The 27,868-nt window shown below is 39.0% G+C and overlaps 1 protein-coding gene across 1 annotated transcript in view; it reads right to left on the bottom strand.

Annotated features, from left to right (window-relative positions):
* Positions 1–27,868, bottom strand: part of CHD7 (chromodomain helicase DNA binding protein 7) — a 224,030-nt gene that overhangs the window by 74,183 nt on the left and 121,979 nt on the right. Inside the window, exons 5-8 of the mRNA XM_081324248.1 lie at positions 21,675–21,813; positions 15,936–16,073; positions 10,381–10,446; positions 4,241–4,296 (exon numbers count right to left, since the gene is read on the bottom strand). Coding sequence (XP_081180374.1) covers positions 4,241–4,296; positions 10,381–10,446; positions 15,936–16,073; positions 21,675–21,813 — 399 coding nt within the window. The remainder of the gene's footprint in view (positions 1–4,240; positions 4,297–10,380; positions 10,447–15,935; positions 16,074–21,674; positions 21,814–27,868) is intronic.

Genomic DNA, 27,868 nt, shown 5'->3' with positions numbered 1-27,868 from the left:
AAAGTAATAACCAGATCTTTACTCAGACTAGGGCATGTCTGTCTAATCCAGGAAAGGGCTCAACTGGTGCATAGGTGTATCTATGCAAGGGCACTCTTGGCCATATCTAATAGCTGCTCTTTGAGCAAGAGCTAGAAATCCAAGATGACCTCCCATATTGTGTACAAACTTTGAATGGAGAACTATAAGTCAGCAATGGATTAGTTCTGAATCTTGGGGGCCCAATCAGACACAACCCTTTGTGTCTTGTCAGGACTGAACCCAAGCCTCATTCTACCGCCCCCATCCAGACCTGTACAACCTCCAGGCCTTGGGTCAGGACTTAATTACATCTTTATACCAGGGTTTGAGATATATAACTGGGTATCTTCTTCACATTGATGATACCTGAAGACTTGGCTCTTTGAGCTCTCTGACCCAGGCTGAGAATTTTAACTGGGGTTTTATTTTCAGGGATACCGTATATACTTGAGTATAAGCCGACTCGAGTATAAGCCGAGACCCCCAATTTCACCCCCAAAAACTGGGAAAAGTTGTTGACTCGAGTATAAGCCGATCCGCCGTTCTGCAAGCCTCCGCCGCCAGCAGAGGCTCGATCCGCCATTTTGCAAGCCTGAATACACAGGAATACCCTGTGTGGCCGCGGCTCTCGGGGAAGCCCTGGCTGTCCGCTTCCTCGCTCCACGCTGCCATTCGGGGCCCGCGCGTTCCCCGGGCAAATCGCGGCGCCCAGCAGGCGAGGAAACACGCCCGCTCCAGTCGCCCCCCCTTCCCTCAGGAGACGCGAAGCAAGTGACCGCCCGGAGCTTACCGAGGACTTGCGCGCGGCCGAGGCTTCGGTGCTTCCAGGATCGCGCGCACCTCTCCCAAGCCGCCGCCGTCCGGAGACCTGCCGAAGTTTGGGGAGGTTTGGGGAGGTGCGCGCGCACCTCCCCAAACCTCCCCAAACGTCGGCAGGTCTCCGTTCCTCCGCGCAGACCTGCCGACGTTTGGGGAGGTTTGGGCGCCTCCCCAAACCTCCCCAAACGTCGGCAGGTCTCCGTTCCTCCTGCCGACGTTTGGGCGCCTCCCCAAACCTCCCCAGGTCTCCGTTCCTCCGCGCAGACCTGCCGACGTTTGGGGAGGTTTGGGCGCCTCCCCAAACCTCCCCAGGTCTCCGTTCCTCCTGCCGACGTTTGGGGAGGTTTGGGCGCCTCCCCAAACCTCCCCAGGTCTCCGTTCCTCCGCGCAGACCTGCCGACGTTTGGGGAGGTTTGGGCGCCTCCCCAAACCTCCCCAAACGTCGGCAGGTCTCCGTTCCTCCTGCCGACGTTTGGGGAGGTTTGGGCGCCTCCCCAAACCTCCCCAGGTCTCCGTTCCTCCGTGCAGACCTGCCGACGTTTGGGGAGGTTTGGGCGCCTCCCCAAACCTCCCCAGGTCTCCGTTCCTCCTGCCGACGTTTGGGGAGGTTTGGGCGCCTCCCCAAACCTCCCCAGGTCTCCGTTCCTCCTGCCGACGTTTGGGGAGGTTTGGGCACCTCCCCAAACCTCCCCAGGTCTCCGTTCCTCCGCGCAGACCTGCCGACGTTTGGGGAGGTTTGGGCGCCTCCCCAAACGTCGGCAGGTCTGCGCGACGTTTGGGGAGGCGCCCAAACCTCTCCAAACGTCGGCAGGTCTGCGCGGAGGAACGGAGACCTGGGGAGGTTTGGGGAGGCGCCCAAACCTCCCCAAACGTCGGCAGGTCTGCGCGGAGGAACGGAGACCTGGGGAGGTTTGGGGAGGTGCCCAAACCTCCCCAAACGTCGGCAGGAGGAACGGAGACCTGCCGACGTTTGGGGAGGTTTGGGGAGGCGCCCAAACCTCCCCAAACGTCGGCAGGTCTGCGCGGAGGAACGGAGACCTGGGGAGGTTTGGGGAGGCGCCCAAACCTCCCCAAACGTCGGCAGGAGGAACGGAGACCTGCCGACGTTTGGGGAGGTTTGGGGAGGCGCCCAAACCTCCCCAAACGTCGGCAGGTCTGCGCGGAGGAACGGAGACCTGGGGAGGTTTGGGGAGGCGCCCAAACCTCCCCAAACATCGGCAGGAGGAACGGAGACCTGGGGAGGTTTGGGGAGGCGCCCAAACCTCCCCAAACGTCGGCAGGTCTGCGCGGAGGAACGGAGACCTGGGGAGGTTTGGGGAGGCGCCCAAACCTCCCCAAACGTCGGCAGGTCTGTGCGGAGGAACGGAGACCTGGGGAGGTTTGGGGAGGCGCCCAAACCTCCCCAAACGTCGGCAGGAGGAACGGAGACCTGGGGAGGTTTGGGGAGGCGCCCAAACCTCCCCAAACGTCAGCAGGAGGAACGGAGACCTGGGGAGGTTTGGGGAGGCGCCCAAACCTCCCCAAACGTCGGCAGGTCTGCGCGGAGGAACGGAGACCTGGGGAGGTTTGGGGAGGCGCCCAAACCTCCCCAAACGTCGGCAGGAGGAACGGAGACCTGGGGAGGTTTGGGGAGGCGGAAAGAAGCAGGCAGGCAGGGCGCGGAGGAACGGAGACCTCCCCAAACTTCGGCAGGTCTCGGACGGCGGTGGCTTGGGAGAGGTGCGCGCGATCCCGGAAGCACCAAAGCCTCGGCCGCGCACAAGTCCTCGGTAAGTTTTTTTGTTGACTGGAGTATAAGCCGAAGTGGAATTTTTCAGCCCAAAAAGTGGGCTGAAAAATTCGGCTTATACTCAAGTATATACGGTAATTTAATCTTTTAATTCTCTTTTAACTTTGTATTTTATATTGATGTGATTTTAAAATGCCCTGTAAACCGCCCTGAGTCCTTCGGGAAAGGGCGGTATATAAATCTAATAAAATCTAAAAAAAAATCTAAATCTACCTGACCCAAACTGGCAGATGATGTCACTCCGAGGTTTTCATGTAGATGTTAAACAGAAAAGGGAGAAGGTTTTAAGCCCCAAGGCACTTACATGTGAGGGATCATGGGCAAGATTTCTCCCTACCTGTCAGCACTGATTGAAAGTGGCCATAGAGAAAGGAGAATTGCTGGTATAAAGAGACAGGCCAGCAAGGGCTGCAGGTGATGCTGAGGAGTGTGGACAGGCCAATGAGAACCTTAGGCTGTGCACTGAAGAGTGCAGGCATAGTGGCATGGATGAGCCAGTGAGAGATACGGGTGGGTCAGCAGGCGGTGCAAAGGGGTGCTGCAGTGGGCATACACTACAGAGTTTGGTCATATAGATACTGGCTGCTTGTTATGGCCCAGTTACAGTCTAAGTATCTTGAGTAATTTATTCAGGATCATCAGAAAGAAAATCAATGCTGAATAGTTTTCGTTAGGGAGGTATGAATCATTGGGAAAATGTCCCGAAGATTAACTCTCTTCCCAGACTAAACCCTTGAGAAATGGATTTCAGGCATGCCTTGATCCCATGGGAAAAAACACAATCCTGCTAACTAATAAAACTCTCTTGGTATTCCTCTCAGGCTGTGGGAGGGTTGCTGCAGTTGGCACAATCCGGTGTCTGCTCCATTAAAGTGGGGGGAAATTCTGGGTGGCCTTTAGCCTGCTTCATTGAAGGCAGGCTTGAAAGTGGTCCTGCTTCTCACCTCTTTCATGCTCTGGGAGTATGACTGGACTCTTCCCTTGAAGCTCCTTCCCCCATCTCCTGGGTTATTCTCCCAGTTGGCCATGCAGCCCTCTTAGTTGTAACCTTTTATTCTTAACTCCTAAGATGAATCTGCTTTCCTCTAGAAAGCAGAAGATAAGACTGAAAGGATGGGTTATCTCTATAGGACAGGAAAAACCTTAAGATCCGCCTTCTAGCCTTATAGTTGAACTATTAAACTCAACAAATTTAAATGTCAATTTGTAGAATGTCATTTTCACTGCAACTGTAGCTGAAATTTACCTTACAGTGATAGTCTGCAGCAGGAACTAAACAACATTGTAGCTATTACATATTTTCAGTCTGGAGTTCCATTGATATCTAATTACTAGTCTCATGGTTATAAAATTCCAGTTCAACTCCTCATTAAATAGTGTATAAAATAAGACATTATGGATACATCTATTAAAAGCAGAAATATTCCTTAAGGACACATATTCTCCTTCTGAACACTTAAAATTAATATTCTGTATTGCTACTCATAGGCAGAACATTATCAGTAACTGATTTGTACTTAATCTTTAGATATTTGTAACTTTTATGATAAGCACAGTGATTGTACATATTGGGGAACTATTTAAAGAATGCTGAAGTCAGGGCTTGCTTACAAGTTTTTATATTTTACATAGAATTCTTCTGATTGTGTTTCTTCTCCATTCTCCATCTATAAAAAGAAAGATCAATTGTTTTAATTACAAACAACTGTGGTAAATATCACCTTAATCTTACAGTTAATACAAAATACCAGTCAAAAACAGCATGTGTTTGAAATTTAACACTAACAATAAAAATAGAATTTATTTTTATATATATTTTCAAAGGAAAAGCATAGAGAGAGAAATGCAAAAACTTCCCTGAATTTACTTAAGCTTTGAAAATTCTACTCATTACAATTTCCAACACATGAATCATTATAACTCCTCCCTAACCACACACAGCTTCATTCACAACAACCTGAACCCAAAATGGCTTTCTGCCAAACCCACAGTGCTACAGAGAAGCCAAGTGTACCATTTTCTCAGGCAGCAGCCAATTAGCAACTGCACTTCTGAATGCCTTATGTATTATTTTTGGCTGGCTCTTGACTACTTTATATTGTGGTTTTGTGACTTGTTCAAGTAGTGTTTTAATATGGTTTATGGTTCCATAGCATTAGTACTACTAAATAACTATCCATATTAAGCTGGACTTTAAATGTCACTGTTGTTTTAATGTAATTTTATATAGTTTTACTTAATAGTGCAATTAGATAAAGCCTGGCAAAAACTTCTTGCATATCAAGTAGGTAAAGTAAACAAAAGCCCAAATACTACTTCCATTGCTAAATTTTAAGACAATCCTATTAAGCAGGATGGCATAACATGCAACCACAAAATCTTATTTTAGACTTTGATGCAATTTAAATTACAATTCTTTGTTTAAAGAGTGTGGACACAACCCAGATGAACAGGACTTTTCAGACTTACAACCATTGTGGCATCCCCATGGTCACATGATCAAAGTTAGGGCACTTGATAACCAGCATGTATTTGTGACAGCTGTAGTGATTCCAGGTAACATGATTGCCATTTTCAATTTTCCCAGGCAGCTTCTGACAAGCAAAATCAATGCAGGAAACTGGATTTACTTAACAACTGTGTGATTCACTTAGTAACTGCAGTGATTTGCTTAACAACTGTGGCAATCGTGATTAAAAGATCATAAAAGTGAGCCCAACTCACTTAACAACTACTTGCTTAACCACAGAAATTCTAATCCCAACTGCAGTCATAATCAAGGACTACCTGTAGCCTGTTTGCAAAAGGCAATTGTCAAAAACAATTTGGATATAGCTTCTGATATTATGACTAAAGGTGGAGGGAAAGTTTTTCTCCCTCTTCTTGTAGCTTTCAAGACACTCTGGTAGAGATGGAGGAAGTTAGTAGATGACTTGCTATCCCCAAAAGGGAAGGAATCTCCCAAGGAAACACTGGCAAGTGTTTAGTCATAGTTTTTTAGGATGTAGAATGGCCAAGATTTTAAAGTTTTAATTTTTATAGTTTGAAATTGTATTTTGAGTTGTTCTAAACCAGGGGTGTCAAACTGCCAGCCCGTGGGCTGGTTTCATCATACTGAAGCTGCGCCCACCCCATTGCCAGCAGTGCAAAATGAGTCGCGATATGTCACGTCACGTGATGTTGTGAGTTTGACATCCGTGTTCTAAAATGACTGAAAGGAGATTTTCAAAAAATAATCTAAGTACTCCTCTGTCATAAACTTCTTCCAGCATTAATCAATATTCCAATTTGTTTATTGTTTAATTTAAAATACATTTTTGTAAGCCTAATCATTTGTTTTTTGAGATATACCACTTTTTAACTGCGTTCTTAAGTTTGCTTACATTCTACAATTTAGAATTTTCTAGATATAGTAAACAATACACCCCATTTCCAATCAGGACAACCATTCTAAATATTCTTAGACCTGGTTATTAATACATACAGTAGTGGCCAAAATTGTGGAAACCTTTTGGGAAAAGTGTACAGTAGAAATGCCACCTTTGGTTAAGTTTCCACCAGTTTTTTTTCTAATTTCTTTATAACTGTAGCTTTGTTCACTTAATAATACTATTTTACAGCGCTTTCTGGGCAACAAGTCAAGTCTTTGCACCATAACTTTAATTTTATTACGTTTTACAAGCTCACTAAATGAAAGGGGGGAAAAAAACCAACCAACTTGATAGTGATCACATAACACACTGACAAATGTCCTCCTCTCAGCTTCAATACGTGACATCAATAACTGAATCCTACTGTGATCTGATTGGCTCATTGCCAAAACAAGATGGCACCTGATTGGCTCTCTAAACACTCATGCTCATTGGCTACAATCAGATGAAGGAAAGCTACCTGATATCAACCTAAGCAAATTGTGCTTCCTTTTTCTGGTTATTAGGCTATAATTTTTCATAGAATACAGTACAAATAATTGAACAAACTACGTTGCATTACATTCTTGATTAAATTATCTTTCCATTGATATATAATTTTATGGTACTACTCCCCCCCAAAAAAGTAGTGTTATTAGTCATCAAACCTCAAAAATACACTTTTCTCAAAAGGTTTCCACAATTTTGGCCACTACTTTAATCTGATTTTCAGATATTTACTTAAAATTATTTAATAAGATATTAATTGAATAACTACAGTGCATACATTTAGAGCTTTGCAGATAATTTTGAGATATGAACAACCCAATAGTTCATATCTTTAAAGTATACTGAGGAAAATATATATAAATGTTTTAAGTTATAATAGATGCCAAATCTACTTTAACTGTAAAATCTTATTAATTTAAATTCAGCTAGTGCATAAATTAAATTCCTTTTAGTATTGTGAATTATTATAGTAGTTATGCATGAAGAGATGATTTACTAAAAATTCTTATACTAAACATATGCTGTCCCTTTCTAATTTTTCTGGCACAGGTTGCACTTAAAGATGATCCCTCCACCTCACAGTTTTAGTGTAACTAAGAATTTTTATTTCTTTTTTAGAATATTATTTTTAGTTAAACTGATTTGTACTGTGTGGTAATCTAATGAATAAACTTTTTTAATTAAAAAAATTAATATAACTCCATATATCTGAGTCTGTTGTCATCCGAAAACTAGGGCTTATTTTCAGGGTAGGCCTTATATTAGGCCCACCCCACCCCAAAATCAAGCTAGGGCTTATTTTCGGGGTAGGCCTTACTTTCAGGGAAACACGGCGCACACACACACACACACACACAACATACAGTTTTATAATTACACTATATACAGTTTTATAATTACATGTGTTGGCTTTTCATACCAAACATGTTTTAGTGCCCAAAATAAACTCATGATTATTTATAAATTTATATAAGACTGTTTACAAGGATAAAATGATGTACAAGTAAAAAAAAAGCTGATGGAATCATCAATACAAAGTAAGCAATAAAATAAAGATTGATCACCAAACAAAAAATATAAACAAAAATATGTATTTAAAGCAGCCCACAATTAAACTATAAAATCTTCTTGTTTTCAAAACATATTTGAGAACTTTTAGTTTTGTATCCAATTGCATCCATTTGCCAGAAATTAATTCTGCCCCTGAACACCCAAAATTGCTTTGGAAGAGTTAGGAGGTCTATAGCAGACTTGAGGAGAGAATAAGGAAACTGGAGAGCTAGAAAATTTAGGAAAATTTTTATTGTATTTAAGAACTTTCTTCATGTGTGGCTGTATGTAAGCTACATAGAAACTGTTCTGTCCCAGCCTACTTATGTCTTTGTTACTTCACAAAGACAAAACCTCTTTTAACAAGTAAGCTGGAAAACCAACCCCTTTTATTTGAGTTACAGACATGATAATTGTCCCAAAAGCAAAATGGAGCACGAGTCAAACAGGAAAGAATTCACAGGCAAAGCAACAAAACATGAGCCCTTGAAACTGGAATCCTTTGCAAACGGTTGCCTTCAGCAACCAGCACCACACACACCTTCCATTTTTATTATGCAGTCCCAAGGCGTGGCTTCTCAATTCCTTCTCCTCCTCTCTTGGAGTCACCCCATTGCCTCCCTCTGTCCTGCTCTTGTAACCTGTCGGCGTTTGTGAGCGTCTATAATATCTTCCAGCTGTGCGCCCTCAAAGTCTGACTCAGCTTCCCAGCACATCTGAGTCTCATCCTGAGCACGAGTGGAGGGGCCAGGTTCTTCATCAGATTGTAAGTCCAGGGGCTCATCAGAGCCTTCCTCCGACTCTGATGGCTCCCCAGGCCCCTCCTCCTCCTCCTCTGATTCTCCGGACTCAGTTGCCGGGATCACAGGCTGGCACAGAATCACAAGAGAAACAGTCTGGTAGGGTTTTTCCAAGATTAACTATTAAACAGGCTACATTTTATGTTTTCTATCTCATCTCAGTCTCATTTTCTTTGTAGAGATCTCGATCAGTCCTAGAAACTGATTTCAGACTCAGCACTTAAAGATGCAGGAAGCTAAACATATTTTTGACTTCAAGTCAGTTGTACCAAGAGCACAATCTCTTTTTCAAGCATATATCTGGGGTAGCAAGTAAACATCATGCCCATAGCTACCCTTCTCTACTGTTTCGGCTGCCTTTACAGCAGTGCTTCCCAACTTTTTCCCTTCATTATCCAAAACTGCTTATCAGAATGTCCCTTTTTCCCAATGTAAAGAAAAGTAGTCCCCGACTTATAACCACTAAATGACCAATCAATGTTATGACTAACTTTCCAGGACTACTTATTCCTTGAATTCAGAGTTCCAATTGCCCCTCCCCCCCGGTCTGGTGATTGCAGTTTGAGTACACAGCAACTGGCCTGCGTTTACCACACTTTGCAGCTTCCCACGGTCCCAGAACCAAAATTTATGATAGGGTGTTTTTTGCCAGAAACTGGTCTTTACATCCCATTTTCAGCAAAAAATGCCCATTCAGACAATGGATTTGCTTAACAACTATGGTGTTCGCTTTACAATGGCTGATTTGCTTAATAACCATTGCAAGAAGGTCATAAAATTGGGCATTAGTCACGTAGTGACTTGCTTAATGATTAGCATGACTTAGCATGACCATAATTCTGGGCTCAATTATGGTTACAAGTCAAGGACTATCTGTAAAAAGCTTTTACCCAATTTTGGGGAATTACCCATGTTTGAGAAACATTGTTCCACAGAATAAGGCAGGCTACAGTTTTGGATATGGCTGCTAGGTCTCTTTGGTAGTTGCCTCAACCAAAAATAATTCTTCCTATCAAGATTATAACATATTAAGATGAAAGGGAGAGGTGAAAATAAATTCAGCAACTGGAATATTTCTAATTTAGAATCAATTTAATTCTCATTACATTACTGTGGAGACTTTCTTAGTTTCTAACAGCTTTCCCATGAACCAGAAAAGAGGAGTGATAATGGAGGAGTCTGAAATTATCTCCTGAATATTAATCACTCTCTAATAAATATTGTTAAGAAGTTATTGGCAGGTTAAAAGAATCTAGCCAAGGTAGCAAAATGTGGGCAAAATATGCTTTAGATTAGGGCTCCCCAACCTGTGGGCTGCAGCCTACTGGCCACAGGGCAGTGTGAGTGGCTGGCTGGTGCTCACTTGTGAGTGTTGTGGGCATTCACAGCCCTACTTGTGCGAGTATACCCATGAGCATTGCGGGTGCTCGCGGATCCACTCGCGCAAGCGTTGCCGGCATTCACAGCCCCACTCGCATGAACATCACAGGCATTCGCTCATGTGTTCACACCCCCCACACACAAAACCATCCCTTCCCCCCCACCCTGCTCTGGGCTGCCGACCCCAAAAGGTTGGAGAACTCTGCTTTAGATGATATACATTTTAGTTTGGCCCTGGTAAGAGTATTATTAATGCTCTTTCTAATCTAATCACTTCAGGCTGAAAGAGAGGTAAAAATATTTAGTGATGGGTGGCCCCCTCCTATTGGAGATACAAAATATTCTATAGAATTCAAGGAAAAACTATAAGGATATGAGTTCAGTTCACTGGATCTAGCAAAGTAAACATAGCTTATTCTATCACAACCTAAAGCAGATAAATAAATGTATAGACAGACAGATGATACACACTCTTACTCAGCAAATAATCTGGCCTTAATACAAAACCCCTAATATTAATTTTGTATGCACTATTAAAGCATAATTCTAATTTAGAGAAACAAGCTATTCTAAAAATGAAAATTAAGATAATAAACATTACCTGTTTCTTGATTATGCGGCTACTCAAAATTTTTTCTACTACAGGACCATCAGCATCAGAAGATTCCTTAAAATGAAATATTTCATAGTAACTATTGAATAAAAGTAAAGAAAAGAACAGCCATATTGTTAAGACGGGTCATCTCACTCTATTATTGGTCTCTGGAAATATCTAACTTGAACTCCCATAATTCCCAGCCACTTTGGAGAAAATTATATCAAATATAATGTTGAAGTTTTCAAATTCCAGTCTTAAAAATGATTGAGAATCCCATGGAAACATCACCATGTTTGATTTCAATATAAGATAAATATTGCAAAAAATTTTCAGTCAGATTTTAAACAAAGAATTTTCCATTCTCAATTGTGCAGCAACCACTCTGGAAGAGAACTTACAGTTTTTTGTTTCCTCCCCTTTTTTATAGAATATAAAATATTGCTACATCTGCATGCAGAGTTGGAGGTAATATAGTTTACTAGGACAACTTTTTTCCAACATCCTGTTAGCCCTCCCAGGTAAACCAGACAAGAAACACAAACAGGCCAACTAATTCTAGTTTATCCTAAGACTACAGATTGTTGGGGGCAATTAAGCTGACTTTGTAATAATGCCGCTTGGGGGGTGTATGAAAGCCCTAATAAGCAGGCATATACATAGAATGAAGGCTACTGCTAAGCTTGTAAGCCGCCCTGAGTCTTCGGAGAAGGGCGGGATATAAATGGAATTAAAATAAAAAAAATAAATCAAGTCTGAAAGTACAAATCTGTCTCTTTTAACTGTCTGATCAAGTTTCTTTCTCTGAACATCTAGCCACTGGGGGCTCCTCCCTCTCTTGTCTGATCCTTCTCTAAGAAGGTTATTCCCACACACCATTACATATTCCAAAATCACTATACATGTAACTCTTTTAGTGTTCCACGTATTAGGAAGAATTATTGAGAAATAAGGGTAGAGAAGAGACAAAGCAGGAAAAATATAAGGAGCTATCAAATAAAGAAGTTCATGAACCAAAGGGTAGACATTACAAGTTAAATTTTAAATCCTGGAAATATGGCTGCTTACAATTCCTAGAAACAATCTAAGGGAAGCTCATTTATCTCTGGAAATGGTTAAGGAGCTAAGTCATTTGCTCTATTACAAAAGTTGCTTTTTCAAATGGAAGAAACATATTCTTAAATCATTTATAGTTTAAAGAAGATGTCTTCTCATTCTGCTAAATAAATATATAATAAAAAATTATGTTAGCTTTGTAAAGGATCATTATATATATTTTTAATGCTGATATTAATCAAGAAACCTTATTTTTATTTACAAACTTTATGCTGCATTTTTGTTTTATTCCAATATTCAAGAAGTCTTACAGCAATTTTAAAAAATACAAAAACAAGCATAACAAAGTTAATGCAATAAAATGAAACAATAAATCAGTCTATAAAATACATATTAATTAAAGAAGACATGTCAAACTGAAGGCCCATGGGCTAGATCCAGCCCATAATGTGTTTAGATCTGGCCTGCAAGCAGATTAGTAGGAGGAGGTGAATAAGTATGTAGTGCGGTGTGTGGGGGTGTGTGAGCTGAAGCAGCGGCAGTGCAAGAGAAGCCTGGGGAGGACTTCTGGTTTGCTGATGCAGCCACCATGGATGTCCGTCTTCCACGTCCAGTTTCACTTCGCTGGGGGACCTTGGAAAGGGTTGAAAGTCACCCTGTAGGGGCAACCAGCAAGGAGGGGATCCCCACTTGATCATGGGAGGGCGGTAGCCCTTCAGCTCGATCTGGGACAGCCCTCCAAACTGGCGGACGAAAGACTGGCCATAGCAATATGGCTCATCACTAGGCTGCAGACAGCCAAAGTCATGCTTACCACCAGACAATTATAAAGCAGCATGGATGAGACTGGGTGAGATCTACCTCTCTTAATTTTTTTACCTGCATAAGCTGCTTAAAGTACTTTCCCCTCTGTGGAGAGGGAAGGGAGATTTTATCCCTCCCTCTAGAAACAGTGGCGACTGACTATCCAAGGGAGTTTAAAACATTGAAAGAATAGGTAAAGGTAAAGGTTCCCCCGCACATGCGTGCTAGTCGTTTCCGACTCTACGGGCCGGTGCTCATCTCCGTTTCAAAGCCGAAGAGCCAGCGCTTGTCCGAGGACGTCTCCGTGGTCATGTGGCCGGCATGACTGGACGCCAAAGGCGCACGGAACGCTGTTACCTTCCCACCGTAGTGGTCCCTATTTTTCTACTCGCATTTTTAGGTGCTTTCGAACTGCTAGGTTGGCAGAAGCTGGGACGAGTAACAGGCGCTCACTCTGCTACGCGGCACTCGGGATTCGACCCGCCAAACTGCCGACCTTCTGATCGACAAGCTCAGCGTCCTAACCCACTGAGCCACCACGTCCCTCATATTGAAAGAATAACTTGGTCCTAATTGGAATTTTATTTTTTAAAGTTTGTGGACTAAAAGATTTTCTATTCTTACTGAACATACAGGTTTTTACTTATAAAAAAGAAGCAAAACTGAAAAGATTGTAAAAATGTTGGACTTAAAAGAAAACTTTAAATGGTAGGGGCGACATCTTGTGGCTAAACCTGATACTTCAACTTGTTATTGCTTAAAAGAGACTTGGCCAGTAGCCCAGACAATAGATAAGATTTATGTAATCTTGAGATACCAGCTGTGAGAAGCCCAACTGTGTTCCATACTCAGTGACAAAAATTTTGTTGCATTCTCTGATTGTAAAGCTTTTAGCCTAAATAAACTACTAAGAAAATATGGATGAAGATCAGGAACAGATTTTCTCTATGTTGAAAGCAATTCATCAAACTATTCTTACAGCCACTGATAAAATAAGTTACAGAAAAGAACAAGTCAGCCCAGATACACGAACTCAAACTTCGATTACAACTAAAAAATCAACTATACAGAATATAACAGAAATATTATGACAGAAGATTTAACTGATCAACAAACACAGTCAATGGAAAACCTAGAAAAGGGACTGACAATATGAAAAAAGAAAAAGACTTTCTACATAAATCAGAAGGAACTTGAGGATCAAGAAGAAGAACAGACTGAAGAGAAGATAAACAGTTCAGGACAACTACGTCGAGATGGAAAAATAAGAGAGTTGATTTGTTAGTCCTCTCAAAAAACTGGTGACCGGATGATTTTTTCTACGACAAACAATATACATAACAACACAGGGAGATTTGTTTGATGACTCAAAAGCACAGACATAGAAGACGATTTGGCAAAGAAAGAAAACTAGAATAAGACTGAAGAAAATTGGGGGTTTTCACTTATTCATGAGAATTAAAATAGAATATACTCAAATAGACAAGATGTGTACTTAGAATATTAGATATTATTATGAGTTGAGATAGAGAAAACTTTGGTCATTTAAAACTTAGAAGTATAAATATTAACAGTTAAATTTGAACATTGATATGCTTATAAAAGTCAAATGTAAAGGTAATTAAGATACATATAAGCTAAAAAATCTATCGGTGAATGCAATAAATATGGTTTTAATAGCGGTAATAATAAAAATTATTAGCTTAAATATGAGATAGTAGATATTAAGAGAAAAAGAGAGGAAGTATTAAAATGTTGAAATAAGAGAAAGTTTGGTTACTAAATTTAAGATATTTGGAAATTACCAGAAAATAAGAATATTATATTGTACTGTTAGTTGATGTAAGATGGTGAGAATTCCAATAGATGAGACATGTATCCTTAACATTAGATCTTGTGATGAATTGTGATAAAGGGAATTGGGGTTATTTAAAACTTGGAAATTATAAATATTAAATGTTAAATTTAAATATTAATGGGAAACTAAAAATTGGGAAAAACTAACCAGGACGTTGATTGTCTAAAAAGATTGAATGTTAAAACAACTAAGGTATGTATAAACTAAAAATTATTGATAAATGTAAGAAAGTTATTTTATTTAATTGATATAATAAGAATTGTATTAATTCAAATATGAGACAGTAAATACCAAGGGGAAAAGAGAGGAAATATTTAATGTAATAGTTTGAGATCTGTACTAAAGATATTTGTATGTTACTGAATTATTGACCAACTCAGCCTCCACGTTGTTTTTCAAATATTTAAATGTAAAACTAGAAAATCAATAAAATTTTCTGGAAAAAAAAAGCCTGGGGGAGAGTCAGCTGGAGATGTGGTGTTGCTGGGGCTCTGCTGATTGGGGTTTCCGGCAGCCTCAGGGGTGGCTGGCAGCTGCACACAGTCTTCGAGATCAGAGTCAGCTGGAACTGTGGGGCTGCCAGAGCTTGGTGGGGACCTCAGACTCAGCGCACACAGCTCCAGCTGATGAGCGTTGTGTGAAAAGCCCAGCTGGGCAATGAGTGAACTCGTGGAGGAAGAGAGGAGAGGATATAAAAGGGTGTTTTGGGAGGAGGAGTGAAGGGAGAGAGAAGGCGATAAGGAGATGTCTGTGGGGGCAAGCCTGAGGTAGAAAAGGGTATAGAGCAGGAGAGGCTTCCCTGGGGCAAGCCTGAGGGAGAGAAGGGGATAGAATAGGAGAGGCTCCCATGAGGAAAGCCTGAGGGAGAGAAGGAAACAGCAACTAGCCCTTCGAAGGCAACCATACTGCTGATGCGGCCTTCAATGAAATTGAGTTTGACAGTCCTAAATTAAAGGCTCAGTATTTACTGTTTCCCTAAACATTTGGAGAGCTAAATGCATCTCATTAGTTTTTTTCTGAATATTCAAATAGTTGATTTTCTACTAACAGAGCATTTTCAGAAGAGCTTCTCCTGCTATCTCGAGTAGTAGGGCAGAAGTAGTATGGATGGGGCAGCCCTGAAAATAATCAGGTCCTAAACCAGTGCCTTAAATTTGTCTAGCAGGCAACTGGTAGCAAGTGGAGTGTTCCAAATGCAATTTCCAGAAACTTCTCAAGGATAATTTCAATCTCAACAATTCCCTTGTTTACTTATACTCTGCTGCAAATATTTGACATAGCACTGGAAAAGATTTAAGAAAGCTTTTAAAAATAATTACTGAACAAATATTTCAGTATGCCCACTTTCACCAATAGTTTCCTAAGTTAGTTATATGAATTTTTTTAAAGGTTGTAATAGTACTCATTTCATATTACCACTATTCATTTTATTCAACTCTTTTATCCGTCATGTACACTACATAAAAAAATCAAGCATATCCCACTGCTTACTAAAAGACAGTAATTTCATAAAGGGGTTCTTATAGTACCTGACAGCAGGAGACAAGCTTGAGTGGTTTATTAAGTTATAGAAGCCAGACCACTGAATTCATGGAGGTAAATTCTGCCTCTTTGGAGCCTAGTTTTAAGCTTTTCAATACAGACCATTAATTTCACTAAATTGTGTAAAATTACATATTGTTGGCATGTAAAGAAAACATGAATGAACACAGCCTTTAAGAATCTAAATAACTAATTTATTTTGGCATATTGAGCCAAACTGTGATGGAAATCCCTTGGAGGGGGAGCAACACTACAATATTGTACAAAATTTTTAATTTATTCCACATAAATATGAACAGACCTGTTGTTCGGACTGAGAGTTATTAGAAGGGGAGTTTCTTCCAACAGCATCTGCATCATCAACTTCTTCATCAGAAATCTTGAATTCCAAGTCTTCTGTATAACGCTTTCTTTTAACTTGCCTGCTAGAGCGCCTCTTCTGAAAAAGAAATAAGAAATAAGCGTGTATGCTTCTACTTTGTTACCAGTAAGAATTATTTGTTCTTAGTCCCATCAATTAGTTCTTTAATATAGAATGGTTTACTTCTTTTGGGCTGATGTTCAAGTTCAGATATCAATGTGGGAGAATACTAAATACATGTGAATGATGTAATACCCCAATAGCCAGGCTCATTTGGGCTATGAACTACAATATTTGCATCACCATTTGTTTACTGAATTTCTACCTCACTTTTCCACCAAAACTGCAGCATGTGAATTCTTAATTATAAACTTTCAAAACAACCCCATTAGTGACATTCTGGCAAATTAGATTATTTGAAACACAGGCTTCATATCAGAGATCTTAACTTGTATAAATAGCATGAGCAAGCTTGAGTGGAATTTAGCTTTGGTTGTGCTTGTGGCATACTGGCCAAAATATTTCAAAACTGATTGGTGTGGTGTCTTTAGTATTAGCAAGGTTTGCTACATGGGATATAGGTATGACTTAGGACTAGTAAGCTAGTCTACTATTTTATTGTCTTATAAGAAGTGTTATGTAAAAGTTTCAATTGACCAGAACTATGATGATCCCACGAAATATTAAAGATTCTAGCTTAAACTTTAAGTAGAGCACAAAGTAAAAGGTATAAATTTATGAAAATGTTGTATTTTTGTGAAATTAAGAAAAAATGAAAGGATGTAACATCAGAAAGAAGCTTATCCTCTGAAGTGGACTTGTTTGCATGCAAAGAAGTCCAAATGGTTTAATTATGGATAAAAAAATTAAAATACATGTCAGAAAATATGAACTGGTATAATCTACAATGCACAGAAAGGCAAAGGTTAGTAGTAATTGTATGATACATTGCCCTGAATAGTGAAATTGAAAAAATGTGCAGTTTTTAATATATATGGATTTAGCATCAATCTATTCATAAAACATACATGGAGAAAAATGAATACAATTCTGAAGGCATAACTGATTTTATTGTTTATGAAACACTGACAGACTTAGAGAAAGCTATAAGAATTATCAGAGATTCTAAACCTGGAACAGACCATGTTTTGATAGTACCAAGAGAGGATCTTTGGAAAAGTGATATAGAAGAAAAGGAAAAACAAAATGAAAGAAAGAAGAATGAAAGAAAAACTATGAATCCTGTATGAAGTATTAGATCACAAATTAAGTTGTAAGGAATGATGTGTGGAAGCAGACTGGAACAGAGTGAAGACAATAATGTAAATAAAGTGTGTGAAGTTTGAAAAGTGTGAAAAGTGTGAAGTGTGAAAAGTTACTTTTAAGGTTAAGTATGAAAAATGATTGATAGAATCATGTAAGTGCATATAAGAGAAGAATTGCTGTAGAAATGAAGAAAACAAATGCATAAGGATAGATGCAAAGACAGAAAGAAACACTTAGCATTAAAATGAACAAAGAAAAAGTAGAGCAATTTTGATGTGTATAAACATAGTTTGTTCCATCAGAAGGAATGCTAATTTGGGTGTTTTAGATTTACATTTGTGGTATATCAATAACCAGAATTGAAATTAACATTACAAATGTTAATATCTAAACAACTGATAACATGTAAATCATGAAGACTGTGAGAATAATGAAAAACAGAAGTCTGCAGGTATAGTTAAACTATGTATGTGATTTTCTTACTGACTAGCTATGTGACTTAATGCATTTGTGAATTCATCTGTGCCAGATGCCCAAAATGCTGTTACTGTTTCATTGTGTAAAAGGAATGACAATAAAAATAAATGCAGAAACCACAAGAGATTTTGTCATTTAGTGTACCCAGGAAGACGTTTAGCAGAATTCAAAGTGAAAGGATACAACAGATGACAATAATTTGCAATAAGCAAAATTTGGGAATATAATAATTTTATGTCTGGCAGGGTATATGCAAACCAGAATTTTTTTTTGCTTTTCAGTGTGCTGTTGAGGTGAGAAAGAAATTTTACTGTATGTTTGCTCATTTATTAAAAAAATAAAGTGCATAATTTGAATTATGCAATATTTTCTGTCAATATGAAAGTTTGTACTAGATGCAATAACACTACATGATGGAAGCAGCATGTGAAAATAAGTACACTGTGAGCACAATTATTAGACAAGTTATATTTTGGAAGATTAATTTTCTTATTGAATAACTACAATGCTCTCAGTCAATCCAAAATGCTAACAAAACCTCAAACCTGAATATTTAAGAAAGTAAAAGTGAGGTTATGGCTTTCTTAGGAGAATATGTGTGCGCAATTATTGGGCAACTTATTAGTGTGCAGAATTATCATGCAACTAAATGAAAAATAAAAATTTGCCCATCTCACTCAATTATTTGCATCTGTTAAGGTGATAATAATAAACAAACAACTACTAATGTACAAATAAACATTTCTAACATTTAAAAAAAATCAGTGACCAATATAGCCCTTTTCAATAACAGTCATCAGCCTTCCATTCATGGAGTCTGTCAGTTTCTTGATCTGTTGACGATCAACGTTTTGTGCAGCAGCAACCCCAGCCTCTCAGACACTCTTCAGAGAGTGTACCGTTTTCCTTCAACGTAAAACTTCTCTTTAAGAAAGGCTCATAAGTTCTCAACAGGGTTTAGGTCAGGTGAGGAAGGGGGCCATGTCATTATCTTTAAGGCCTTTACTGGCTAGCCACACAGTGGAGTGCTTCGATGCATGCAATGGAGCATTGTCCTGCATAAACATCATGGTCTTCTTGAAAGATGCAGACTTTTTCCTGTAGCACTGCTTGAAGAAAGTGTCTTCTAAAAACTGGCAATAGATTTAGGACTTGATTTGAGTCCATCTTCAACCCAAAAAGGTCCAACTAGATCATCTTTAATAATGCCAGCCCATTCCACCTCCACCTTGCTGGTGTCTGAGTCAAAGTGGAGCTCTGTGCTTGTTAATGAACCAGTCACAGGCCCATCCATCTGGTCTGTTAAGAGTCATTCTCATAAAACCTTTGAAAAATCTGTCTTCAGATGGACATTCTTGGGTTTCTTTTGAAGACATTTCGCTTCTCATCCAAGAAGCTTCTCTGGCTAGATGGAGAGTGGAAGGATTTATATTGCTTACAGACAGATGGTCATTTGCATTTGGATGAGAAGGGAAACGTCTTCAAAAAAAAGTCCAGTTGCCTCCTGAAAAGAACATCTTTGGGACAACCATATCTGTATGACTGAGAATCTCCATAGACATCTGTCTTCAGATATTTCTTGGCCCAGTCTTGCCGTTTCAACTTATGTGTCTTGTTTAGTGGTGCTTGGGTTTCAGCCTTCCTTACCTAGGCCATGTCTCTGAGCATTGAACACCCTGTACTTCTGGGCACTCCAGGTAGGTTGCAGTTCTGGAATATGACAGCACTGGAGGATAACGGGTTCCTGGTAGCTTCACATTTGATTCTTCTCAAATCTTTGGCAGTTAATGTGGGTCTTTTTTTCTCAACACGTTTCTTGTGACTCTGTTGACTATTTGCAACAAAATGTTTGATGGTTCTGTGATCATGCCCCAATATTTTAGCAATTTCAAGAGTGCTGCATCCCTCTGAAAGACTTTTTACAATTTTTTACTTTTTAGAGTCAGTTAAATCTTTTTTTGCCCATTTTGCCTGAGGAAAAGAAGCTGCTTAATAATTATGCACACCTTGATATAGGGTGTTGATCTCCTTAGGCCACACCTTCCTTCATTACACAAATACACATCACCTGATATGCTTATATCCACTAAGCACTCAAGTTTATATAGCTTGGAGGTCAAAAAGATACATGAAAATGATGATATGGTTAAAATACTCACTTGCTTAATAATTACGCACACAGTGTAACATATTTAGCAAATGGTTCAATACTGAGCAAGCAGTAAAATAAATATGTGTGGTATCTCCTTGGATGTTTAGTATATTTATGAATTAAATATATAAGGAATATTTGTGGTGGTGTTAGAAGTGAAGATATCAATGTATAAATACTTTTTTATGTTGACAATGATATGTTTTTGGCTGAGAATAACTGAAACAAATGATAGATTGTATAATGCAATAAGGAATATGAATCTGAAAATAAATGTATTGATGATCTAGATAGCAGTGCCTGACAGGAGAAATGGTGTGAATGAATAGAAGTTATACATAAAAACAGAAAGGTAAAGAAAGATTAATTTGTTTAGTTTGGCAGAATGTTTACTTCAGATGGGAAAATGGTTAGAGAATTTTAAGATGTACAAATACTGTTTGAACTGTAATGGGATAGTATGTGATCATTGTGAAAAATAACTTGTTTGAATATATATGTATGATTCTATCTACTTTTTAAGTGGATTTCAGAGTTGGAAGAAACATAAACCTGAATGGAGAAGGAATGGGGTCCTTAAGAAGTATTTTCTGATAAAATAAGGTTAAGAATGTATAGATGCTGAATGAATGTTGAATGAATATAAAACTGAATGACCTATACAAAGGAAACATGTTTAGATGTAAATAAAACTCAATTCAACTAAAGCTATAATTTAAAAATTCATAAATAAGAATAGACAGCAACAGATTAAACCCTTACAGCAATAAAATCAATTTACATTTTAAAACCTGCCTGAATACAAATAATGCAATAGGAAGCCAGACTGACACTTTTTCAGGAGTTTAAAACCTTTATAATCTTTATTTTAAAATCATTTGATGGTTCATTATCTGAACCATTAGCTTATGGTGACTTTTTAACTATGATCATAATGCCCAGCAAAGATAATAAGATGGCAAGCTTACAAAGTTAGATTGTTTTGGAGCAAGAAGACCAAAGTTCAAAAGAATGGATTCTCTAGTTTTCCATTCACATGGTAAGGTTGGAAAAATAGACTGCACATATTCAAATACTAATCATTCATAGTATGCCAAGTTAGGTCAGGAATTCTGGCTTTCAAGTATCAGAAGTTCTGCTGTATTAGTTGCAGTGATCTACTACAATAGGAATCGTAAGAATGAATCATGAGAGCCAGTTTAGTGCAGTAAATCAAGAGACTATGAGTTCTAATCTCGCCTTAGACACAAAGCTATCTGAGTGACTTTGGGCCAGTCACTTTCTTCCTCAGTTGAGGAAGGACTTCCCAAAAATCTTGACAAGAACACTGCAGGGACATGTCCAGGCAGGCACAGGAATCAACACGGACCTAAGGAATGAAAAAAACCAAAACACAAAACCAGTCTTTTGGGTATATATCTATTCTATTTCTTTCCCATCTCCTATTCCAGCAGGACTTCAGTTTCTATTTTTTATTAACTACAATTTACCAGAATGTTCCAAATCTAATCTTTCATTAAATTTAACTACAGTGAGTTGAAAAAAGTCATCATCATAATTGGGCTTACCTCAAGGAACGTATTCTTGATAGAGCATTATACAATTCAGATAAAATGGCATGATTAACCTGACAGCAAATGTACATTTCTAAATTTCTCATCAGTTTTTTTAAAAAAGCGGTGTGCTTTTGTTTTCTTATAAAACTAAATCATAGATTAGCATTATATCTGAAGGAGGCCATAGTGCTCAACAATCAGGTATGAACAAATGACCAATGGAAGTACCTGAATTCCTGCATCATCTTCCTCTTCAGGATGTGGTGATCCTAGTGGTGTTTTTTCCACATCTGAGTTTTCAGAACCTTCCTTTCCCCTGTTGACCTTTTTCTTCACTGCAGTAGATTCTGATTCTGCTTTCTTGTTACTGAAATAGAAATACTTTTTAATCAGTATTGCATATGCAAATCTTTTCCTATTCTGAAATGGAGTAGAGTTCCTGAAAGTATTACAGCTGTTTAAATTTCCTCAATCCAATTAACTTTTAAAATATTTTATAAATGCTATTAGACCCATTTAATTGCAATACATATATAACTAAAATAAATATAAAAATGTCAGTTTGTTGAACGTTAATAAAGTATACACAATAAAACTGAAATTGAGAAAAGTAATTGAAGGTCATTATCTTAAGTAGCATACACATACATGTACACAGACCCTGTATTATCTTCCTTTAGAATTCTCCTTTCTAGGGTGGATAACCCAACACTGCATAGGTCGGTATTAAAATGAGGCGAGGATAGAGATGATGAACTTACATAAAAAGTAAAACCTGGCCTCTAGTAAATAAAACTCTGGTACTTCCAAAACCATACATGTAGAACACTGAGCATTCATAATGTCTTCATACTGCCAGGAATAATTACAGTAGAGTAAGCATATAAGAATGTTAAATCTGTTGAGATTCATTAATATTATATTCAGGACATAAATGGCATTTTTTGTTTCCATGTGGGAATTCTGAAAAATATTCACATAAGAGATGAAGCAAAAATTAATAAACTTGAATGTTATTTAAAGACAAAATCATGAATATTCAGCTGAATTTACTTTAATAACTTGAAAACATGCATGAAAACATACACAATTTCACAGAACTCCATCAGATATGTTATGTCAAATTCCTAGCAATTGTACATGTAATTTTGTCAAATGTATTCATGATATTCAGAATTCAAGGAAGAAGACAAGAGATTGGATAATTTATTGAGTTGAAATGTTTTCATTTGACATTTTATGTTTAAGTCATACAAATAAGTTTCTAAAGAGGCTGATCTAGAATCATTCTAATCCATTATTTTTACATGAACACTGAAGAATAAAATTCTTTATACTCCCAAAATGTCAATTTATAAACATACATTTAATTTTCAAAAAGCTCAAAAAAATTCTGACATTGCAAAACATTGTATGATATATGTCAAGAGTCAGAAGACAATCTTTTTCTTCAAAATGAATCTTCACAACTGTTCTGTTTCCAACCATGCCAGTATATATACTACATGGACAGTAGCCTCCCCTACTATGAGGCTCCATTTCCAGCATTTATTTCCGCTCTAACTGCCACAAATTATACAATGCTACAGCTGAATGCTGGGCCCCTTTCCTTTCATCTGCACGCCAAGAGCAATCAGATTACCCTGGTAACCAGTGATCACATGATCAGCACCTGCTCTTTTGGCTGGATGCCACTGACTAAAGCCATCTGCTTCCCTCAATCAGCTTTCAAACATTTTCAACACCTGCGCTGCAGCATTTTGTGGTTTCTTTTATCAAATCAGTGGAAAACTGCTTCCCAAACTTTACACATTTCTCAAATTTGTTTAAATCAAAGGTAAGCCTGTCGTGCTTGAACTGTTGCCAGATAAACCAAGTTGACAGGTTACTACTTTTTACTGGTGACCTCTATCAATCAGACCATACAATTTAGCTTAATAATGGTTAGCATACCTTGTATGCAGTATGAGTAGCTTATGAGTAGCTAGCTTGACATATTGATGAATTCTTTAGAGCAAGTTTGATAACCTGCTAATATCCTAAAAAGCAGTAACATGCTTTGTATTCTTTTTTAAGGCAGAAAATTCAAATACTTACATAGAAATAAGTTTTACTCTGAACTGAATTAAATTGTCTGCAGAACCAGCTTTTTTTTTTACTAGTATTAACCATACCCTTCAACTAGCGCCAGGAAATGGCTCTAGACAAACAAGATACACTTAAATGTGTGGTTGTTTAGAATTAACTTTTCATTTTCCAGACTGGGCTCTATGTCTTCTATATACCATAGTTTTGTACCACTATTCTTCATTTCAGAAACCTAACTTGCTATTCAGAAAAACATTAGGGATTTGCAGACTTTTGTTGATCTACTGCAGGGGTGTCAAACTTACAACATTACATGATGTGTCACGACGTATCATGACTTTTTGGCCATTGCCAGCAATGGGGTGGGCGTGGTTTCGCTATGATGTATCCAGCCAATGGGCCGGCAGTTTGACACCCCTGATCTACTGCAAATTATCCAGAAGCTAACTATATAAATGCTAAGTTATTTGCTGCCAGGATAGATAGGTAGAGTGTGTGGAAGAACAGGCTGCTGGGAAAATTGCAATCACTTGTGCTGTCTTTTGCTCCACTTATTTGAGCTTTCTCCCCAATAGCACCACAGCAGAATTGCTTATAAAAGGCTTAAGTATGAAACAGGTGGGGAGGAGGTATGTGGGCTTTTGTAACTCAACAACAAACAGAAAGATGTTAAATAAAAGGTATTTTCTTCAGAGGCAAGGAAGGGTTTGGAAGAAAAGGAAGAGGCACAGCAGTGGCGTAGCGTGGGGGGTGCAGGGGGGGCCGGCCGCACCGGGCGCAACATCTGGGGGGGCGCGCTCGCACTGAGCTGCTCAGGGAGCCCCAAGGGCTGCACAGTGTCGGCTTGGCTCCGCTCTCGAGCTGCTCTCGTGCGAGCTTGAATGCAGCGGCTCTTGCAGGTCGGAGCCCCGCCCAGCCGCCCTTGAGAGGGACCCGGAAGCATCCCGCATGCGCGCGACTCTTCTTGGAAAGTCTACGCCGCTGCGGGGCGCGTCTTTTCGGCGGTGCCATGACGTCACCGGGTTAGGGGGCGCAAATTGCCCCGGGTGCTGACAACCCACGCTACGCCACTGAGGCACAGCGAAGCCCAGCATTGAGAAGGTGCCAATGCTTTACTTGCTGCCTTTAATAAAGTAGAAAATAACAGTAAAAGAAATCCTAGAAAAAAATGAGGGAGAAGATTTAAAGACAGACTAAGGTGTGTAAAAGTAAAACATGGCTGCATATTAGTAGTAGTACGGTAGCAATAGTAATAGTATACTAGTAGTAGAAACAGTATATCCCAAAAGCACTTTTTCAAAATGCAACTGGACTTTGTTTTTCCTTGAAGACATTTTGCTTCTCATCCAAGAAGCTTCTTCAGTTCTCATTAAATGATGGAGGATAGAAGAATTTATGTTCTTACAGTCATCTGGGTCATTAGTCCTCTTTCTGAGAGTCATTGAGGCCATTTGGAGGTATATTTGTGGCCTCCGGGTCACCTGAATAGTGCAAATGAGTGTGGAACCTTCTTGGAACTGCTAGAAAGACTGTATTGTAAACAAGAGATATCTCTCCCCCATTGAGAAAAGTCTGTTCAATCTTAATGTAGATGGCCTCTTCGACCCCTTTCAAACCAGTGGTCCTCTCTGTCCAGAATGTGGACTTTGCTGTCTTCAAAAGAGTGGGCCTTTGCTGAATCTTGCCCTGATGTGTTTGGTCCCCTATGTTGTGCAATGTGTTTGTGAAATGCTTGTTTTGTTTCTCCAATATACGAATCAATACATGCCATACCGCATATATCATATTGCTCAATTTGTGTCTGGGTGTTTCATCCTTGGGGTGGACAAGCTTCTGCCTTTGTGTATTTTGGGGTTTAAAGTGTCCATGCATATTATGTTGGTTGAAAATCTTCCTGAGCTTTTCAATATTCCTGCAACATACAGAATGACTTTGCAAATTTGGGTTATTTGCTGGTATTTTTCTGTAGTTACAAACCCCTCTTTCCATTTTTTTTATACTTGTCCTTTTGGACCATCAGCTTGTCAGAAAGCTCTTTGTGCAACCATGCTGGTCTCATCAGGTGTCCTGTTTTAATTTCTTTGTGGTATTTGTTTAAGCCTTTTATTACCTTGGTTTTCAGAGTTTCCCAAGCATTGTGAACTGTTTTCCCTCTAGATTCCACCCATGGAATTCTTCCTATTCTTTCTCTTAGTTTGTTGAAATCAGGTCTCTTAAAATCTAGAATGCTAGTCTGACTTTGTTCAGTTACTCTTGCCTGTATTATGGTTTATGATAGTATGGCATAGTCACTCTCTCCCAAACCTTCCACGATAAAGTTGCCAGTTACGCATGTGAGGAACCTTTTCAATCTTCCATTTCCTGTAGACTTTGTTTGCCAGTTGATGTCAGGGTAGTTAAAGGACCCCCATCATTCCACGGCATGTTTATGTACATTAGAAGCAAAATCTTGTATAAGTTTTGGCATTCTTCCTTAAAATCCTATAAAATTCTACTGAAGAAGTCTTGCAAAACCAGGTGGTCTTGTGATTTTTGTTCTTTCGTTCTCTATACACCTACACATACATACATACATACATACATCTTTCTCTTTCACTGTCCAAATGCATTTTCAGGGTATTGGTGTATTAATACAGCACAGTGTTGTTAATTAATCCACACTATACATAACAGTATATTTTGGGAAAACAATGCTTAAAGTATATAACTTTATCTGTTCAACAGTTGCACCAGACTATATACAAGACAGTTAGGTACTCTTCCAAAAAAAAGTATTTCAATTATTTTAAGCTTGCAGATAAACAAGACACAGTATTACTAAAAAGAAATTAAAAAAATACAAGGGTTCCAATTTTACCCCCTCCACTTTTTAGGGCTACAAAAGAAAAGTTGATTGGCTACATGTGGCCCTTAGGCATAACTTTTTGCACTCTTGGTAAAGTATATGGACAATATCAATTTCTTGTGCTGCACAAGCAGAACATTTGTAGTTATTCAATTGTCTGAGAAAAGAGATACAGCTGCAGGATCTTCAGGCATCCTCTCTTATTCATGTCTTCTATAAGCCTATAACAGTTATGTAAAAGCATATTGGGAATGTGTAAAATATTTCCTGTTCACAAAGATAATTTTTACAACACAAGCAAAATCCTAACTAAAATATTTTATAAAATCTACCCTTATTTTTATATAAATGCTCTGTTATTCATCACATAGATTAAAATCCACCTCTATCTACAAGAATGTTTTGAACTGGAAATCTGGACCACATTTGGTCCTGAGCCTCATTAAGTAAGGACTGCCTCCAACTTTCTCCATCCATCTCCTCACATCTATGCCCTTTTAGCTGTCCTGCACCCTGCCTTGTAGGGTAGGAAGCAGTCCCAGAAATGCACAGCCAGAACACAGTCCCAGATATCCTGCACTTTAAGACACCTGCTGTACTATGCTCTGCCACCTCAGGAAATCTTTCTCTCTTCTGCTGCTGCTGAGGCATGCCCTGCTTGGCAGCCAGGCTGGAATGAAGCTGGCTTTGAACTGTGAAAAAAGGTAGGGCTGCTTTCAGCTCCCCTCTTTTTCACAGCGCCACCCAAACCCAGTCCCAGCAGCCAGGACAGTGAAGGTGACCTAAGGATAACTGAGTGCAGGGTGATAGGGGTAGAAAGATAGGTGATGGAGGGGTGGTGGTGTTGTAGTGACCCTACAATCCTAACTGTTGCTGGTCTGCGAAGCATCCAAATTTTGATCACATGGCCAGACTGCTTCTGCAATGGCCAGAATTTAGGAAATTGTTATTCCATTTGTTCAGCACCATCATGACTTTAAAAGGTCACTGTATGAGTGGTGGTCAAGTCAAAGACTACCTCTAGCTTTCCCAAACAATTCTTTCTCTTTCCTCTCAAAATAAGAAAATTTCTTATTCTGGTCCATTAACTACAGCTTTATATAAATAATCAATTGTATATCTTAATATACTCTACCAGTGCATTTTGTTTTAAAATGTAGTATACATCTGAAAAACCATAAATATTATTCCTCTTTCATGCTTAATTCAGAAAGAATTTAAGTCAAATAAATTATCAAAACATTGGAATGCAGATTTTTTTTTCATTTATTTACTATCAGAATTATAATCTGTAGTTTCAATAGTACTAGGCTTATTCCTATTAGATGCAAACTGTGGGTCTTTGTTTTGCAACCATCTGGTTATTATTCATAAGTTTTTTTCTCATGGAGGTGGAGTTTCCTTCAGTTCTTTCTTTTCTTTTTTTACATTAATAAACTGCCATGCTACCAACTTTTTATATCAGTGGTTTTTAAAATATTTTACTAGA

The sequence above is a fragment of the Vipera berus genome (genome assembly GCF_964194415.1).
Source record: "Vipera berus genome assembly, chromosome: 3".
NCBI lineage: Eukaryota > Metazoa > Chordata > Lepidosauria > Squamata > Viperidae > Vipera > Vipera berus.
This window is presented reverse-complemented; position numbering and strand designations above follow the sequence as displayed.